The following is a 20,007-nucleotide window of genomic DNA, read 5'->3' as shown; positions in this document are numbered from 1 at the left end:
TACATACAACGTGTCAAAGAGGGCACCGTGAGGGCATGACACCGCAACACACACACCAATATGTGATGCTTTATACAGTGGACACATACAGTGAGTGCACATGCTCTAGTCTGTGGTGACAAAGCTGTATTTATAAATATAAAACACACAAACAAGGAGTTTCTCACATGACCGTGCAAACGCTGCTCTGAGTAATCCAGTCAACAGAGGAAGGGGTTGTTGTTCAGTGGCTCACACACAGTGCCAGTTTTTAATCCAGCTCAGCCCTGATCTCAATCACTAAGACCACTGGCACACAGATTGAAATGTGGACCAGTGGCACCCAAAACACACTGTGTCACACTTACAGACACGCTAACGGAGAGAAACACGGAGGCACAACGTTACCTGGTCGAGGAGGTTGAGTCTTTTGACGTAGGCCTCTTCAGTCTGGAGAAGCTCTTTGGCGATGTTCAGGAGCTTCTGAGTCTCTGAGCACTGAGGGAAACAGACAGACATCAAGGATTACTGTACGTCTGAGGCATGAAAACAAAGATATATATAAACAGACACTCCATCATCGTGACGAAGGAAACCTTCCAGTTCTTCAGTATTAGAGATGAGTTTTAAGCATTGACAGAGTTCAAGGCAGACGGGCCACAAAGCGTTCTTTGAAAAAAGATTATATCAAGGCACTGACTTTTTTGTTGTATTAACTAAGTTAAACAAGCTCCACATCAACGCATTCATATTCATAATCACGCACAGTCAACCAAAACACACAATACACTGCAAAACTATCTTCCCTCCTTGACCTTTATGCTACTTCTTGCAGCAAAGTCTTTTTAAAATGAAATTATTTGGTGCCAAATATTTAAGGATTGTTGATACATCAGTGTAAAACAAGAATTATATAGGTCGGTTTGTTCGACTGAATTTAAATGTGTGCTGTAAAAATAATCACCAGCTTGTTTAGGGCAAATTTTTATCACTGAAATGATTTTGTTCAGCTGTACACTGTGGTCCATTTAAAGCTGTTGTCCCAAATATTTGAGGAAATCGTCACTTCATATTTGCTTTGTTGGCAGCTCGACATTTAATCCTCATTAGGTGAAAGGCTGTCTGCTCTCCTTTCATACAAAGGATTAATGAGGTCATAATGTGTGGTTAAGTTGATCACTTATCGCTGTCTTACTTCATTCATCTATTTTTTTTTGTTGATTCATTGTAGTTGTATCTATTTATAGCCTTGAATCCTTTGTATTTCTACACCTACAGTATGCATTTGTAATATAAAGCGCTTACAGCAATATGATGCACTTAGTTTTTTCAATTAAATGTGTGAACATAAACATATGGAGTCTGCTGTTTAACTGTAAAATATGTCTAATTTTTTCTTTTCTCTGTCATTGCTGTTGTCTGCACTGATAATACTGTTTAATTGGCATAAATTAATAAATAAAGTGTTCAAAAATGACAATGTTTGGGGAAAGGTGCACAATGGAGTCAATGTTAGCGAACATGAGCTTACTTACTGAAATGTATTTCTCTTGGTAATGTTAGTAAAGGTCAGTTATTTGTATGTAGACTTGTATGTAATACTATAAACAGTGTTTCATGCAGACGCCAATTATTTATTAACCAAACAAGGCTATATGTTAACCTCTTAGAGTTAGGGTTAAATGATGATCAACAATGTCTTGAAGGATGGTAAAAGTTTTTATAGAGAAAAAGGTAACGCCTGCACACTACTCCATTCCACAATATTCTTTTGACTAAGTTTCGATCCTACTTGTATCTTCATCAGGTCAAGGTAAATGGCTTTTTAGTCATCAAAAAGCTTCTTTATGTTTTCCAGTGTCACAAAAGTGAATAAAAGCAGTTGGCACATATTGCATTTTGATGACTATAAATCTTTTTACCATCATTCAAAACATTGTTGATCATCATTTAACCCTAACCCCCCTGTGGGAATAAGGCTGGCAATATTCTACATTTGTGTTCATTGTCAGCAAACCCTATGAAAAAACAAAACCAACAGTGTAATACTCCATCTCCCAGTACTTCCCATCATCCCCAGCATGTCTGTGGCTCTCAGCTTCAAGCCCATTCGTTCCAACCGAAGATGTAAATCCTCATAAATGGCCCAGTTTCATTTAAAAAAAGTAAATGAATAATTTATCAAAACAGCTGGGCACTCTAGTCCTTATGAAAAACAGGAGTAAATTGTGGATTTTATGCACTAGTGAGTATTTACAGCAGCAGGATGGTGTATGTGGGCTTGCCTCAGTGCCCACGCTCATTGTAATGAACAAACATGTCAGCCAGTGCAGAAGTAACAACAATATAGCTCTATGGTATAGAGAAATAACCTATATCAGGCTTTGTCTACACAGACAAGACAATACTTGTTAGTAGGATGAATTCATTATTGCTTTTTTGTTTTTTTTCCACGGGATGTCTTTACAATAAAGAAAAATATAACATATCAGCAGACTTATTATGGTTGAGGCAACAGTCAGCAGCATCCGGAGCAGATTACTGTAAACTGACGTTCACAAAGCTCTATTCTAGTCAGTGGTAACGTGTGAAACCGATGTGAAATGTTATTAGCTGAGGTGGTGAAAAGGAAGGTCTGTCTCTTTCTCTCATTATGATTTGTCGAAGCTGAGATGATGTTAAAAAAATGTATGATAAGAGATTAGAAATGATGTTGCTGATAAAGTTCATCCCAGTGACACGAAACACACTTTAGGGTCATGTAACACGTAGCCTGTTGCGACAATGTGGGTTTCACAACTGCTGTCGTCTCCTACGTAGTTACACAGCACAGATGGGAGGATTACTCTTTCACCACAGATCATGGACTTTCTGAAAATCTAGCATTACCAGAGATATTAACTAGGCTACCAAAAGTGAACCTCAAAATGTTCTTTGTTTTCAAAAAGAAAATTCTCTTAACCTCTTGCAACGCTTGAACGTCACTGACAAGTTGTGTCAACCCACATCCTCTACTGTGACGAGGTTGTCATTATAACGCCATCAACATGACAGCTGTAGTGCCACAAACATTCATGCGGACACATACACACATAACAACACACCCAGCTTCCTCTGCACAGCAGTGTTGGGATCAGGAAGCACTGGAGAGCGGAGATATACCTTTCCCCAAAAGACTATGGGTGTGGGCGGTCAGCAGAGGACGCATTCGTGTGAGCTTTGGGCGTGTTTTACCGCATTATAACAGTGCTACGAGAGACATCTTCAGCTAACACCCACAGTAGCAATGCTATTTAAATCTACATGACTGCCCTGAGTTTCTGCTAACATTTTCTATTTGTCTAGTTGATACATCACCTCCAGAATCTCTATTTCTTTAGTATGCTACTTTAAAGGGTAACTTCGGTATTTTTCAACCTGGATCCTATTTTCATGTTTTTGCAGCCGGCATTCGCTAAATGAGCTGTGTGTATCATTTTAGGGCAAGCGAAAGGTAAAGAAAAACGTTTAATTTCACTGTAGGGTCCTTTCCATAATGGTGTCAGACACTCATATTAACAATCTGAGCCTGTCAGTGGTAAAAACAAGCACTTATAGTGGACGTAAATTGACGGTACCAGGCTGCCCCCATTAGTTACTTAGACACAAAAACATGGGGAAAATAGAGTCGAGGTTGAAAAATACCAAAATTACCCTTTAAGACTTTACCCTGATGCTTTTATCAGGGACTTTGTGTCTCCAAAAAGGACACAAGATGTAGTATGTGCACTGCTTGAGGTATCAGTGTTGTTTACAATCAATAGTCAAACTGAAGGACAAGAGAAAAGTGAAACTTTAGCCCAGCTGTGGGGAGATATCCGTCTCTGGACTCTTTTATCTAGCAGCCATCACAAGCTCCTCTTACAGCTTTTGGACAGGTATTCATCCTTTTATGTAACGACGGAGCTGCTTTTAGATACAAGCCAGTCACTTGTGACCGGCAAACCGAGGCTGTAACAGTGTCTAACGTTTCATGCAGAAGTATTCTTTGAAACTGTTCACCCAGGCTGAGATAATAATAGACACAAGCTACTATTTTCCACTACATGAAAGGCAGTCTGACTGTCTGAGACGAAGCTTTTAAACTTTCAGGATGTGCTCAATTCGAACATGAAAATTCCTCAAAATCATGATGTAACATGAAATATAGATTAAAAAGTGTACCGCGGTGGGGGGGGTGGAGGTGCGGGAGGTTTATTCAGACTTTAAATTATGGTAGTTCAGGTTTATGGTTATGACTTGATGAGGCTTAAGCATGTGAGGTACTCACTTTGTGTGCCTCTGAGGGTGCTTCTGTCAGATAGCCAGTCTGTGTGTCTGTCAGAGAGTGGATTTCTCCACTGCTCCCCTCATCCAAGTCACTGTCCTCATCCTGCGTTGAGTCTCGCTTGTTGCCAAGGGTAACGCAGGACACGCTCTCCGTTTCAGTGACGCTGTCGTAATGGTCCTCCTCGTCGATGGCGTCCTCGTTGGGAAACACTTCCCCCTCTGCAGCGCATGACGGGCTGTCGATGCCACTGTCCCGGTTGGGAATCTTCCCGTTCTGCTCCGAAGAGTCCGGATTGTCTAGGAGCTCGTGGGAGGAGCCTTTCTCCTGCTCCATGTCGTCAAGGCAACCGACGCTGTTTGTCATGTCACATTCGTCCAACGGGGCGTCATCTGAGCCGTCGATGTGCACAGAAGCCAGAGAGGAAAGTTCGGACACGTCGTGAGTCCGTTCGGAGGTGCCAAGTGAAAGTTTGTCCACAGGGGAGGAGTCTCCTGCGACATCCGCCGTGGTGTCCTGGCCGCAGGAGGAAGTGATGTCAGACACAGTGTCCATTCTCAGACACAGGTGCAGCTGGGACCGTGGGAGCACCCCCAGGATGGGAACCCTGGGAAAATAAAATAACACTGTCACACCTGCTTTGATAAAAAATGTGTATCAATCATAGCCGAATGAAGAATCAATACACCTTTATACTGGAAAATAAATGAGAGGACAAAAGTCTTTTAGGTTTTCTTAAAGTTGATCCTCAAGCAATACAATTCAAGCAGACCACAAGAGAAACAGGTACAAGTTAACGTGATTAAACGTCTCTTTGTATGTTGACACACACATCAACACATTTCCAAACCATTACAGAGCAAAATATCGATCTTACTTTGAATTCTCGAACCTCTCGATGAGCAGCCCCACCTTCTGGGCCTCTTTCTGTGGCTGTGCTCCTGATATCGGCGGGGTTAAAGGGAGCTTCGGTGGCTGTGCTCTTGAGATCGGTGGGGTTAGAGGGACCTTCGGTGGCTGTGCTCTTGAGATCGGCGGGGTTAGAGGGAGCTTCGGTGGGTGTGCTCTTGAGATCGGCGGGGTTAGACAGAGCTTGGGTGTCTGTGCTCTTGAGATCGGCGGGGTTAGAGGGAGCTTCAGTGGATGTGCTCTTGAGATCGGCGGGGTTAGAGGGACCTTTGGTGGATGTGCTCTTGAGATCGGCGGGGTTAGACAGACCTTTGGTTTAGGCGGAGGAGGGGGAGCTGGCAGAGGCCTGGATGGCGGCGGAGGGATACTCTTAGGTTTCTTGTCTTGCCCAAGGGCGAGCAGGTGCGAAGGTTTAGGGGGCACTACAGATGCAGAAATCCAGAAGAGCAAGAGAGAAGCATTAGGCTGCAGACAGTAACAAAACCAATCAAGTGACACGTAGAAATCCGAGTGAGAAAACCTCCATGGCTGAGTGCATAAGTGAAGCCTGCTTGTTTCCTCTTAAAAAAAAAAAAATGAACAACCACAAACTCCAAAGGGAACAAAATACAGTCCAGGGTAGAAACAAATAGTAGCGCTGCAGAGCGAGTCTAACAATGAGATTCAGCTATCTGACAACTTCCTTATTTCAGAACAGGATGCTGAGATGAGCGTGTGCGTCAAGTCACCGCAGTTCAAGTTATGTTGAAAAAAAAAAAAAAGCAGACAGAAATGACAAAGCGGTCCTTAAAATGCACAATGCACTCATGCATGCCAGCACACTATGTGCTTACAATTTTACTGTCTAGTCGGTATATTTGCATATATTTGCGTTTTCAGAAATCTAGAGGTCTGAAACAAGGACATGTGATGATGTGTTACCACTGGTAATTTGAGCACTTCCTCTGTGTGTGTGTGTCACTGATACAAAAAAAAAAAGGTTTTCTTTACAAACATGAAATGATAAACTAAATGACAGGACTGGTCCATTTTCTCCTGAGAATGAAGGTGAAGATGTGACTCTGTGACATCTTCACCTTCATTGTTCTGTCACCTTCACCTTCTTTTGTCATATAAGCAGTTATATACTTTAACATGTTGTTTTCCAGGAACCTTTTGAGGGACTCAGGATCTCGCGGGACAGTATCTGCCATTTCACCAGAGGAACTTAGGTCCAATTTTAGTTCCTGCCGCCCCTGAAAAAATCCCTGCTCCAGAATTACTACTCTCTCAGGAGGAGATACAAGTGGAATAAAAAGGCTTTGGAGAGGAAGTTGGGAAACACTATAAGTATTAAAATGCGCTGTCATTATAAGGATTGTGCTTAGAAATAAGGTGCCTGGTCTATTTTGATAAAGGGTTTTATTTCCTCCTTAACAGAATACTTTCCTTTTTAAAAGCCTGTTTATATTACTGGTGGTTCATTTTGATATATTTTTTAAAATGGTACAAACACTAGTAAGGAACTATCTGGATGCAGCACTAGACGTGGCAATCACTGGAATTACACACAGGTGACAAATCAAAGGTCAAAGGTCAGAAGCACAGCAAATGCAGATGATCCCATACAGGGAATATCATTGTAAATTGATTATCGCTCAAAATATCTTTTGATATTGTTTTACCTCCAGAATCTCTATTTCATTAGTATGCCAGTATAGTTTAAGACTTAACCCTGATGCTTTATATCAAGAATTGTGTATCCAAAAAAGGGCACACTGACAGCTCATATAGGGCACAAGATAAAGTATGTGCACTGCTTGAGGTATCAGTGTTGTTTATAATCAATAGTCAAACTGAAGGACAAGAGAAGAGTGAAACTTTAGCTCTGCTGCGGGGAGATATCTGTCTTTGGACTTTTACACACGTAGGCAAAATTGTTGGTACCCTTTCGTTAAAGAAAGAAAAACCCACAATGGTCACTGAAATAACTTGAAACTGACAAAAGTAATAATAAATAAAAATTTACTGAAAATTAACTAATGAAAATAGAGACATTGCTTTTGAATTGTGGTTCAACAGTCAAAATAATTTGACCATAGGGACATATTAAACTAAGGTGTGTCCTGTAATTAGCATCACAGGTATCTTCAAACTTGTAATCAGTCAGTCTGCCTATTTAAAGGGTGAAAAGTAGTCACTGTGCTGCTTGGTATCATGGTGTGTACCACACTGAACATGGACCACAGAAAGCTAAGGAGAGAGTTGTCTCAGGAGATCAGAAAGAACATTATAGACAAGCATGTTAAAGGTAAAGGCTATAAGACCATCTCCAAGCAGCTTGATGTTCCTGTGACTACAGCTGCACATATTATTCAGAAGTTTAAGGTCCATGGGACTGTAGCCAACCTCCCTGGACGTGGCCGCAAGAGGAAAATTGATAACAAATTGAAGAGACAGATAATATGAATGGTAACCAAAGAGCCCAGAACAACTTCCAAAGAGATTAGAGGTGAACTCCAAGGTCAAGGTACATCAGTGTCAGATTGCACCATCCGTCACTGTTTGAGCCAAAGTGAACTTAATGAAAGATGACCAAGGAGGACACCAAATCATAAAAAAGCAAGACTGGAATTTCCCAAATGCATATTGACAAGCCACAAAGCTTCTGGGAGAATGTCCTTTGGACAGATGAGGCAAAACTGGAGCTTTTTGGCAAGTCACATCAGCTCTATGTTCACAGACGCAAAAATGAAGCATACAAAGAAAAGACCACTGTACCTAATGTGAAACATGGAGGAGGCTCGGTTATGTTATGGGGCTGCTTTGCTGCTTCTGGCACAGGGTCTCTTGAATCTGTGCAGGGTACAATGAAATCTCAAGACTATTAAGGCATTCTGGAGCGAAATGTGCTGCCCAGTGTCAGAAAGCTCTCAGTTGCAGGTCATGGGTCCTCAAACAGGATAATGACCAGAAACACAGCAAAAAACACCCAAGACTGGCTAAGAACAAAACATTGGACTATTCTGAAGTGGCCTTCTATGAGCCCTGATCTAAATCCTATTGAACATCTGTGGAAGGAGCTGAAACATGCTGTCTGGAGAAGGCACCCTTCAAACCTGAGACAGCCGGAGCAGTTTGCTCACAAGGAGTGGGCCAACATACCTGTCGACAGGTGCAGAAGTCTCATTGAGAGTTACAGAAATTGCTTGATTGCAGTGATTGCCTCAAAAGGTTGTGCAACAAAATATTAAGTTAAGGGTACCATCATTTTTGTCTAGGCCAGTTTCATTAGTTTGTTTTCTAAAATGATTCTTTTGAACCACAATTCAAAAACAATATCTGATTTTCATTAGTTCATTTTCAGTACATTTTTATTTATTATTACTTTTGTCAGTTTCGAGTTATTTCAGTGACCATTGTGGGTTTTTCTATTTTTAACGGAAGGGTACCAACAATTTTGCCTACGTGTGTATGTGCACTGCTTGAGGTATCAGTGTTGTTTATAGTCAATAGTCAAACTGAAGGACAAGAGAAAAGTGAAACTTTAGCTCAGCTGTGGGGAGATATCGGTCTTTGGACTTTTATCTAGCAGCCATCACAAACTCCTGTTACAGCTTTTGGATACAGGGCATATCACAAAACTGGCAACTTTGAATACGTCACCTTTAGGTCGTCACCTTTTACTGTAGAATATTTTCATGGGCATTTTTCACAAAAAAAAATACTTTTGTTTTGTTTTTGAGAAAACGATCATCAATTAGGCTGAATTTTCCTTTAATTTGTCACCCAACTGTATATGTTGAGATTAAAGCTGCAACAATTTGAAACAAAACAAAAATGCAAGTAATTTTTCATGCAAAAAATGTCAGAGAATGCTGCTTTCACCGTCTCAAATATGGAGATTACCTGCTTTTCTATATATCATATTAAAGTAATATGTTTGGGTTTTGGACTGACAAAACGAGACATTAAAGACATCACCTTGGACTTTGAGAAACTGGGACGGACATTTTCCCACTCTTTCTAAAATTTTAAATACTAAACAATTAATCGATTAATTGAGAAAATAATCGTTACATTAATAGATAATGAAAATAGTCGCTAGTTGAGATGCTAATCATGATCGAATGATCATGAATAACAACCCTGACAATACAGTATATAGTAAATAATGAGGATGATCATTCTTGCTATAATCCTGCAGCAAACTTTGAATAGTTGTGAGCCACTTAAATATCGGGGCCATGTCTGTAGTGTAATGTCCTACAATGTCTCTCAGTAAATCCCAAAACACAACACATGTTGTTCATATTTAGCATTCTTCAAATGATGCCCAAACATCAACACTGGGGAGCCGCTGGCCTGCTTTACAACAGCAGCTCTTTCAGAGGTGGCCTACTGAGCTGTGTGAGTGACAGAGTGAGGTCGGACAGCTGACATGTTATAGAAGAGTGTTTGTCAGAGCAGAATAAATGACAGTTCAATAACAGCAGTCTGATCTTGCTGCACCTTTCAATTACAGTGACCGCCCCAATGTCAAACCTGGCCTTGAAACGGGGCCACACTGTGTCACAATATTTTACCTTGAGGTTTCTGTGCGGTTGGCGGTCTGGGCAAGGTGGAGGACTGGGGCCGGGGTTTGACGGCAGGCCTGTCGTGACATGGTCTGGGGATCGGAATTTTCTTTACCAGCCGTGGAGAACATACGTACTCCACCGACTGGTACGGCAGAGAGGAGGCAGGGAGATCTGCAGAAAAGAGACAATATCAAGAATTGATCAATATGATGAGTTTCATCTAAGTACACATTCACGAGCCAGCGTAATCCTGCTACAGCGATGCAGTGGTGTGTGCAGCGATAGCGGCACTGTAGGTGAACGACCTTGAGCTCAGTGTGTGTTTCAGGATGTCGCCCTCGGACAGAGAGCTGTGGGACCAGAGAGGAGAAGAGAAGCTCTGCAGCATCGATCGTGACACCACGCCTCAGGCAGCAGACACCGAGCTGCATATTGGTTTCTCTCACGCCCTGTATCTGATTGACTAAATCTAATCTTCTCTGGACACTGTCTGTAAATAGATTGTGTGTGAGTGAGAGAGAGAGAGAGAGTGACAGAAAGTAGCTTGTGTGTGAGCCACATCAAAAACAAATCTCCATTTGGACAATTGCTTTTTTCCTGATTCTGATTGTGTCCTTTTGGAACCTGATTTTGATTTGATCAGTCCGACCTTTACTGTCTTCTGAAGAGCCTGGACTGTATTTCGTTTCATTCATTTTTATAATGATTTATACCTAAAAACACACAATTTAAAGACAGATTGGTTTTAAGTTAAAAGACTAAAACCAACCCCAAGCACTAAGCTCATTCAGATGTAAATATTAAACCTGTAATGACTGATATTTTGGCCACAACATTGAAATATCATCACATTTTCAGTTGATATGTTGACCTGAATTGTCAGCAAGCAGTTGTTTACACATCCAGCAGTCACTAAATCTATAGCTGCAACGATTAATGGATTAGCTATCAACTATTAAATTAATTTGCCAACTATTTTGATAATCAATTAATCAGTTTGAGTACATTTTTAAGAAAAGAAAAAAAGTCAAAATTCTCTGATTGCAGCTTCTTAAATGTGACTACTTTGTAGTTTCTTTACTCCTCTATGACGGTAAACTTAATATCTTTGAGTTGTTGACAAAACAAGACATTTGAGGACGTCATCTTGGGCTTTGGGAAACACTAATAGACATTAGTTGCAGCCCTAACTAAATCTGTACCCTAATTTGAGTAACGTAGCATGTACAGCATTTCTTGGGGACCATTTTCAGCTGCGGATTTGGTGCGCTAGTGATGATTTACGTCACTAGAACGGTGCATATAGGATCAACTCAAAATAAACTACAGTGCTCATGTTTATGGTAATAAAGGAGCATGCCAGATAGGAAATCTTAGAAGTCCATTCAAGGGGAGGGAAATCCAGCTTTTGCAACAATCACAATGCTTTGTGAGTGTCTGTATGTGCTCTAGAGCCACACACCTTGGCTGCCGTGGCAGTCGGTGTTTTTGGCAGTTATCTGATTTGTCTGTCCATTAGAACAAAGTGACGTCCCTCAGTAGATTATGTTAATAACTATGCAAACTACAGTCAAACACGTCTGTTTCTTCCGGCTCATGGATTCGTTCTAGTCACCCCGACTTTGTCTCAACTGGATTACAGCCCCGAAATTGCAGAGAGCCCCCACTAGAGCCCGGGCACATCTAATTTGGTGTTTTTCAGCCGTGCTGCAGGCAGAGGAAGGAGAGAAATCAGTCAGTAATGAGTCCTGTTACGCTGTCTGCCCCATGTGGCACACTGCAGGCTTTCCCTTTCCCACCATCTCTGCACCACAGAGAAATAAGAGTAGGCAGGGGGAAAAGATGAGGCTCTCACAACTCTATAGAGTACACAGATGAACAAAAATGTGTTTTTTCCCCTCAGAGGATCACAAATCCTACACTATGTAGGTTTTATAGTCACTCTGACTATCCTTGAATTGCCTTGCCATGGTCTGTGCTAATACTATCTGTAAATCAGACATGACTCGAGGGTTGAGTCAGAGGAAACGCTTGACCTATGATCAAGTGAACAGGCATGAAAAGCCAAATGGCTGCCTAGTGAAGAGCTATGTGACCCAAGACTGGCTGGGGGTCGCTCCTGGGAAAAACAAACAGCAGAGGAAAACGGAGGCATAGGGGCTGGTGGTACCTATGGAAACTCGGTGTAACCATGGTTACCTGAGAGCAAAACCTGGCCCTCATATGAAAACTGCCTAACACCAAACAGGAACTTGACGACACAGCAGAGAGAGAGGAGCTGACACTCACAGTTTCTCTTAATTAAAATCTCACAAGCCCAGGGAGAAAACGACACATCATACTTCCCCAGTAACCAAGAAATACACAGTGAAATGATCTCTAAACTGTGTCTAATCAAAAGGTATGTTGGTATTAAAGCTTATGTTAATGCAGAGTAGAAAAGAATATATAGTTGTGCAGTATGTTCTGAGAAAGGAGCTGGGTAATTACCTTGCCTCCAACCGGTCAGTTTCACATATCCAAAGTCCAAAGAACAAGTGAACGGAAAAATCTCCCACAAGACCCAGTCAATACCAAAACAAACCCTGCCCTTCCCGTTTGTGCGCGTGTGCAACTGAGACTATAGCCTTTGTGGCAAACTAAACACACACACCCTAAAAACTACTTCAAAGCTCAGTGCTACATTATGCCCAAACACACATTCAACTATCATTTCCCCAGGTGTGTCTGTTCACCTGCCAAACCTGATCCAAGCACCTCCTCCCAGAGCCAAAGTGACGTGCATGTGAGTCACTGTGGAGCCCAGCGATCCCAGCATACTCCTACAACTGAGCCACCGCACATAGCTTTTCCCATAAACACACAACTCACCAAAAAATGGCAATAACCAAAACAATGTTTGAAGTTCTGAGTCAGTCACCTAATTGATTTGGACTCTGAGGGATGCATCAGATGAGATTAACATTGTAATTGTGTAATTTCTAAGAAGGCTTTTGTGGAAACACACAGGAGATTTGGGCTCATTAATTTCCTCCGCTTATTTCCAGTTACCGAGGGACGGATGAATAGTACAATTAGACCAGAATTACACATCCGAGGACATTATCACCACCGCACCCAGTAAGGATATGGGTTACCATGACTACCTTTCCCAGTTTCAGCCATTATTAGTCACTGTATATCCCTTAATTTAAAAGACAAATAACCTTCCTATCTTACCTGTTCATTCATGTCTGTGATGCAACTCAGATGAGAACAGAACGAACGGGAAACGGAGACAATATTTTGGTTCGTAACCTGAAAGACTGCATTACAGTGTATTTCTTAACGTAGTCAAGGGCTGTTGTGTACCACTACTCTCAGAAATATTCAGATACTTTCAGGTATCTGACAGGGATATTTTTAGAATGTTTTCATTTTGTCTGAGTGAAAAGCACATGGCCTTGCCAAATGTCTGGTGACACTGTGATTCTGCTGTCACAAGAGAAACACCTGAGGAATGTCTCTCTTATGTCACTGTACATAACAGCAATGTGTTTGACTCTGAGTGTCAGTGTTTTCACCGCTTCTCCCTGAACCCCAACTTTTCGGAAATGACATAATAATAATAATCATTCTTAATACTTTCAACTTATCAGTCACATTATGAGGCTTGAGGTATTTTTGTTTGAAATGGCTGGGTATCATTTAAAAGTTTTGATGCTAGTGCCGATACCACACCTGAGTTTCAGTACAAATACCAAAACAATTCTTTTTTCTACTCCTTACATTAGATACAGAAAGACATTCATATCAGGATGAATTGTATATAACTTACTGTAATAACTTTGGTTAACTTTCCATCTAGCGTCTCGATACACTTCGCTCTACTTGTGTTTATTGCTGGTTAGCAAATGATAGTAAACTAACACAATAAACTAAGTTAGGCTATACCTGCTGAACATCAGCCTGGAAGAATTTTGCTTGAATAAAGATCAACATTTTTATTTAAATCAGGATTTATCTCATCAAGTAATAAGTAGACAAAGTATGAATTAATACTAGCTTTCAGTACTTGTTTTTGATACTCAGAGTTCTGTCAGAACCAAAACCGTACACATCTTTGATACCCAGCTATACTTGCAATAGGTTATTAGTAGGTTCTGCATTAAATAGTAATTTTTTGTCTAAATGAATATAAAGCATTCTGGGGAAAAGTGCGACCTGAAACAAATTAAACAATATCTAGAATTACTGCCTTAAGGTTGTACTGTATGCCTCCACCAACTGATCAAGTTGCAGTTTACATCCATGTCTGTCAAAAAGGTCATCATTTCATCCTGTTAAACGTTTGTGTGAAATTGTCATAATTAGCATATGAATTCTTGAGTTATGGCCAAAAACATGTTTTTTGAGGTCACAGTGTCCTTGACCTTTGACCAACAAAATCTCATCAGTTCATCCTCCGAGTCCGAGTGGACGTTAAAAACGCCAAATTTGAAGATATTCTCTCCAGATGTTCCTGAGGTATCACATTCACAAGAATGGGAGCGATGGACATAAATACAAATTGTTACAAAATATAACCTATTTCCTTAAAAAAATGGTCTTCAGTACAAACCCATAATTTGCGTCAAGATTTTCTTGCCTTTCATGGCCGTAGCTGATCGGACACAGGATCTGTTCTGTTTTTAAAAAGCATTTTGGAAGAAACTCTTCACTTGTCCTCTCTCCTTTTCTTTAAAACACCCAAGAGACACGCAGACTCAAACACACGTCCTCAAAAAGTGCAGAGAGCTAGCTGGCTGTCAGTCACCGTCAGCCCTGAGGCGACCCCCTCAGAGTCATTTATTACCCATCATCCCTTGAGTACAGCCCTGCTCTCGCCCCAGTGCTGTCTGGGAGACAGATCACTCAGATTCAGCAGAGTCTCCCCAGCCAGGCAGCCAGTCAATCAGGTCTCCTACCCGCCAACCAACCCCTGGTGAGGCTGAGCTGACAACCCCGCTCCCGTCACTTCAATCGCCCGCCGATTCCCAAGCAAGACCTGGCTGAATCCCAATGACATTCCTTCTGAGTATGGCACCTCATTATTCCCATATCACCATCATATACCCCAGTCTCTCTGCCTGCATTAGCCTGTACCTGCTCTGCTCCTCTCATTCAATCTGTGACCATGTCTCGTTCTCTCTAAACCATATTGATCCGTTTTCTCTAGTCTGTTACCCTGAAAGACTCAGTCAAAGACAGGCAGTCTCTCTCATCTAATGGCTCTTCGATTTATAAAGGCAATCGAGCCACAGAGCTTAAAAGGACAGGTTCACAATCAACACTGAAACATGTTTTTCTTGCTGTAATCATTCCTTCTGCTCACAGAACCACGACTGTGGATTTTGTTACCCCATTAGGAGGGGATTTTTTAATGGCCAGTATGAACAGGGGTACACTTGAAAAATGTTTACCTGTCATTTAACTCGTAAACTGTCAGACACACACACATATTGGGCTTGACTCACTCAATATTGTATTTAGACATGATGAGGAAAACAGAGCAACACAGGGTGAAGAGTAGAGAAAGCAAAACCAAAACAACAGCTAGGAGAGAGCAAAGATGACGGAGAGGTTAACAGCCACCATTAGTTTTAACAGCATGTCATCTCCTGCTCCATATCCACTCCTCTTCCCTCCCTGTGCAGCTTTGACCTTGACCTACTTTTCAGTTATCTCCCCTAAAAAACCTTGAGCAAGAAATCCACAGAAAAACACACACACACTTGAATACACGCTTTTGAAGTGCATCGAGGTATCAGAGCTAGTAGGGACAGAGAAATGGGAACGTCATACTGTTAAATAAAGTAAACTGAAAATTGAACAGGTTCCCAATCACACAAAAGGCAATGAAATGATCTACACAGCGCACAATACAAGCCCTATGCCTATGAACAAGCTACGCCTTTAACAACACCTTTCAAGCCTACAGGGTTTTGGGTGGAGCATCACTTTATAGGACCAGTGTGTAACAATTAGGGGGATCTATTGGCAGAAATGGAATATAATATTAATAAGTATGTTTTCTTTAGTGTATAATCACCTGAAAATAAGAATCGTTTTGTTTTCGTTACCTTAGAATGAGCTGTTTATATCTACATAGAGAGCAGGTCCCCTCTCCACGGCGTTCGCCATGTTTCTACGATACCGCCAGATCCTACACACTGGACATTTAAGAGGATCTATCCAAATGCACACACTGGGAGAGGAAATAGAGCTGAGAGCGGAAACACTGGTGTCAGTACAACAACAGCTGCTCCAGGATCTACAGTAGAGCAGATCCTCAATCTCTGACAATCAGCAGATTTCACTCATAGATGCTCTAACTCCCGCTTCACCACAGGGTTTATTAACACACACACACACACACACACACACACACACACACACACACACACATATATATAAAAGGATCAACAGCTATCCAATCATGTACAGAAGCATCTGGCCCCAGATTACAAATCTATATTCATCTATTTCTCATCATGCTCTGTTATCATAACCAATCAAACCCTCCGTTAGTGAGGAGCCTCCTGTAGAGACTATTTGTTGTGTTGTTTACGAATTAGTGGCGTCTTAAGTTTCACTAGTATCATGGCTTCCCATGGGCTGGGGGCAGAGGAGGGGGGGTAAGTCATCTTGTTAGGTCTGTCCTCTGCCTCTAAATCAGGTCAGTGGGCACAGCGGGCTCACTGACATGTCTCCCACACTAAGTGGGAGGATTTCTGCAGCTCCCACAGATTAGGACCTGCGATTTCAGGGGGGATGAGACGGGAAGTGCTGGAGAGGGTGAGGAGGCAGCAGATGGCTGGAAAAGTGTTGAAGAAAGTCATAGCCTGCTCTCATGGAAGCACAACACAAATAGAGAAAGGAAATGAGTGCAAAAATAGGGGGATAAGATAAAGTACAGTTGAGCGGTTTTGCTAGAAAGTCTGAAGCATGACAGCGATGAGTTGCGTGTCAGCAAACATACAGTAGTGAACGCTGTAATACAGTGGGGAGAAAATAGGCCCATCTGCTTTCAGTTCCTGTAATGATATGCTGTAACTGTGGAGAAAGCTAAACATGAGCACAGACTGACAAGTTAATATCAGAGTAGCATTGTTCTTGTGGATTCCCAAACTAAAACACTCTAGACAGGATTCTCCGTCACTGCGCCCCGAGAAACCCAAAGAAGAGGCTATTGCCATGGCAACAATGCTGATCTATATTGCTAATATAGTAGGTAGGTCATGGTGAGCTATAAAGAACCAAGTTTACGTTCAGTAGATGCACAGCTCTGACAAAAACAGACATTGGGTCTCATGCAGCAACATTCCTTTAAATTTCTTTTATATTTTCTGTTAAATAAGAGAAGTCAACTTCAGATGCACCAAATGTTCTTAACCATCCAAATCTGCTCTTACCAAGCTGTGCTGCATCATGAATCCCACTTGATTGTTAAATGGAGGCGTGTGTTCTATTGTTCATTATTAGCATAGGAAACGCCCCCAAAATACAATATAAGGGCAGGTGTTAGCATAGGTAATGCCCCCGTAACACAATATGAGGGCAGGTGTTGTGCCGTGTGCCCAAGAATTGTACAGATGCCACCAAAAAATGGTGTAAGAAGAAATAAAGAAATAAAGAAATAAAGAAAGACAGAAAGAAAGAAAGAACAAAGTAAACATGTGATTTTCCAGACCATCAGTACTGGTGTTTACAGGAAATTTGAAAAGCATTGAATAGTAGTATGTAAGCCTCGCAATATCACCCAAGGGTTTTTATAGTCTTAATTGGGATAATGGACCAATAGTGTTTCTTTGGCCCTCAAATTTAATAATACACTCATTATAATTACTCTGAAACATATAATAATCTAATTTGATTATATGTTATTCATGCATTTTTTTTATGTTACTCAAATGTTTCCTTGCGTTGGACAAACAATTTATGGACTATGAAAACAATAATTTTTTTCTTATCTTGGTAAGCGTGCTCTCAATCACACAAAATGTTCTCTTACCTAAGAGAGGAGCAAAAATAAGAAAACACTGGTGAATCCTAGAAATCAATGGGTACTAACTTAACAAGAACAAATCGTAGATATGAACAACATTTGTTGGTATATCGCTTCCTGCATTAGCCTGTGACTTGGCAAATTAGTAAATCAGGAAGCATCCTGGCTGTTGTCCATTAAATCTATAGCTGGAAGAAGAAACACCTCCCAGCACTTAGTCAGAGCCAGTAAATGTAACACACGCACATGAATATATTGCAGACATGCACATGACATGGGTCAAAGAGCAGGCTGTGTTCCCCAGGGAGGAGAAAAGCAGGGGGTGAGGTATGACACAGTCACTGACCTGAGACCTTCTTCCTACAGTGTGACTCAACGCCGTTTAACCCAGCTGTCAAATGCACAGCGGAAGTCATTACAGTAGAATTTACAGTAAGTAACACAATGATGTGAGGACGTGACAAGGGGGTGATTACTATTTCATATTCATCATCATCAGTCACATGACTTAATAGCATGGCTGCACACACAGTGGCGTCTCTAACTCACAGCCTCCCCCACAACCACAAATGCTTCAAGAAGGACTTTTATGAGGCAGAGTGCAGAGAAGTGAGCCTCTGTTTGTCTGGATGCAGCGCAGTGCAGTCGCCCAGAGCATTACTGTAAAGGAGAGCAGCCACAGATTGGCAATTAGGGCAACACACACACACACGGGAGAACAAGAGGGGGTTTACAAACCTGCCTGTGGAGATGACTGCCCAACTGTCCCAGAAACTACTGAAGCCTACTGTAGCAGCTCTCAATGGTGGCTTTCACTGTTAAAACCCAAATGGCCGTTTTGCACAACAATCAGGGCAGAGCTGAGCAGGAGCGTCCATCTTTTCCTCTCAGTGTACTTACACACCTTCACTAGCAAGGGAATATTTTAACTGCTACTGGTGCTGGAAAAAATACTCCAGCTCTTTCCATTCCCACTGGGGACGGGGGTGGGGGGTGGAGGTCTTAACAAACACAGGTCTGCTCCATGAGTCATCATCAGCACCCAAAGCCTGAAATAGCATTTTCAAAACAAATTTCAATCATTCCCTGTCCTAAGAAGGCCATATTGTAATGAGGATTATGCCGTTTAATCTTCTGGATCGAGGCTTGATCACTCTTCATACTGACTAAGGGTCTCTGAAGTGTGAAGGCATTGATTATTTTACCATATATTGATTGGTTGGATTAACCAATCATTGAGGTGGACAGGACCAGTTAAAAACCGGCCATGAGGTTGACTGCATGATTGATTCATTGCTGACTGATTGATGACTCAGACGCTGAATAATATTGAGTACAGTGCCTCCAGGACCAACCTCCACACCAACCTCCACATGCATGCAGACACACAAACACATGTATATGCATATAAACATGCACATGCATACATTTTGCTCTGCGGCTAAGCCTGCTCGCTTAACTTTATAGAAACCCATCCGCAGCACAGACCACAAAATTACTCTGACACTTAACTCGTGTCAACAACGTTGTTACCAACAGAAAAACATTCAGCAGCTACCAGATCATTCCCTTTCCCAAATAAAAAAGCAACCCACACTGAGAGAACATTTCACAGCCAACCAAATCACACCTCTCACGGCCACAATTACACCTCTGGAAAAGCCAATCTCCCCCAACAGATCAACAGAGGGAAGTGGTGTATGCAGAGCACGTACACTGAAACCAGCGTTTCCACTGAACATATACGCTTGTTTGTTGGAAAAAAGGCTGTTTATTGTTATGAGAGGAAAATGGGAAAATTTGAGGGAGGACAGGTTCCCTGTGGGTGTAGGTGTCTAGGGTTATAACTTTAAATCAATGAATAACCTATGGATAATTCAGTGTTTCACCTAAATACATTCCATAGCCCACCATCCAGCCGAAGGTACTGTATTACATTTACTACTGCATGTGAAAAACAAGAAAAAGGGTTAATACTGCTTGAACACAGCCGATTAGACGGCCTACTACACCCAATAGTAGGTTTTATCATCTATTCACATGGTAGATCACCGAACGAAGGAAAAATAACACCACCATAGTAATTATGACAGGAGCAGAAGTGGAAGTGGAAGTCAGGTGCTGTAGTATTGACAGCGTAAAGGGTTTGCGTCCCTTGTGAAACCAACAAAGTGTAGTTGTCTTTGTGTTAAGTTTCACTTTCACTTGTGAAACATGGATATCTTAAG

General features: G+C 41.6%; 1 protein-coding gene across 1 annotated transcript in view; it reads right to left on the bottom strand.

Moving 5' to 3' along the window:
* fgd (faciogenital dysplasia) overlaps positions 1-20,007 on the bottom strand; it is a 69,285-nt gene that overhangs the window by 17,279 nt on the left and 31,999 nt on the right. Inside the window, 5 exon segments of the mRNA XM_037772304.1 lie at positions 388-477; positions 4,289-4,892; positions 5,163-5,616; positions 7,955-8,029; positions 9,760-9,924. Of these exon segments, the coding sequence (XP_037628232.1) occupies positions 388-477; positions 4,289-4,892; positions 5,163-5,616; positions 7,955-8,029; positions 9,760-9,924 (1,388 nt within the window).

Source organism: Sebastes umbrosus, chromosome 6 (genome assembly GCF_015220745.1).
Source record: "Sebastes umbrosus isolate fSebUmb1 chromosome 6, fSebUmb1.pri, whole genome shotgun sequence".
NCBI classification, from domain to species: Eukaryota; Metazoa; Chordata; class Actinopteri; order Perciformes; family Sebastidae; genus Sebastes; species Sebastes umbrosus.
Note: the sequence above shows the minus strand (reverse complement) of the source record. Positions and strands in the feature narration are given on the sequence as shown.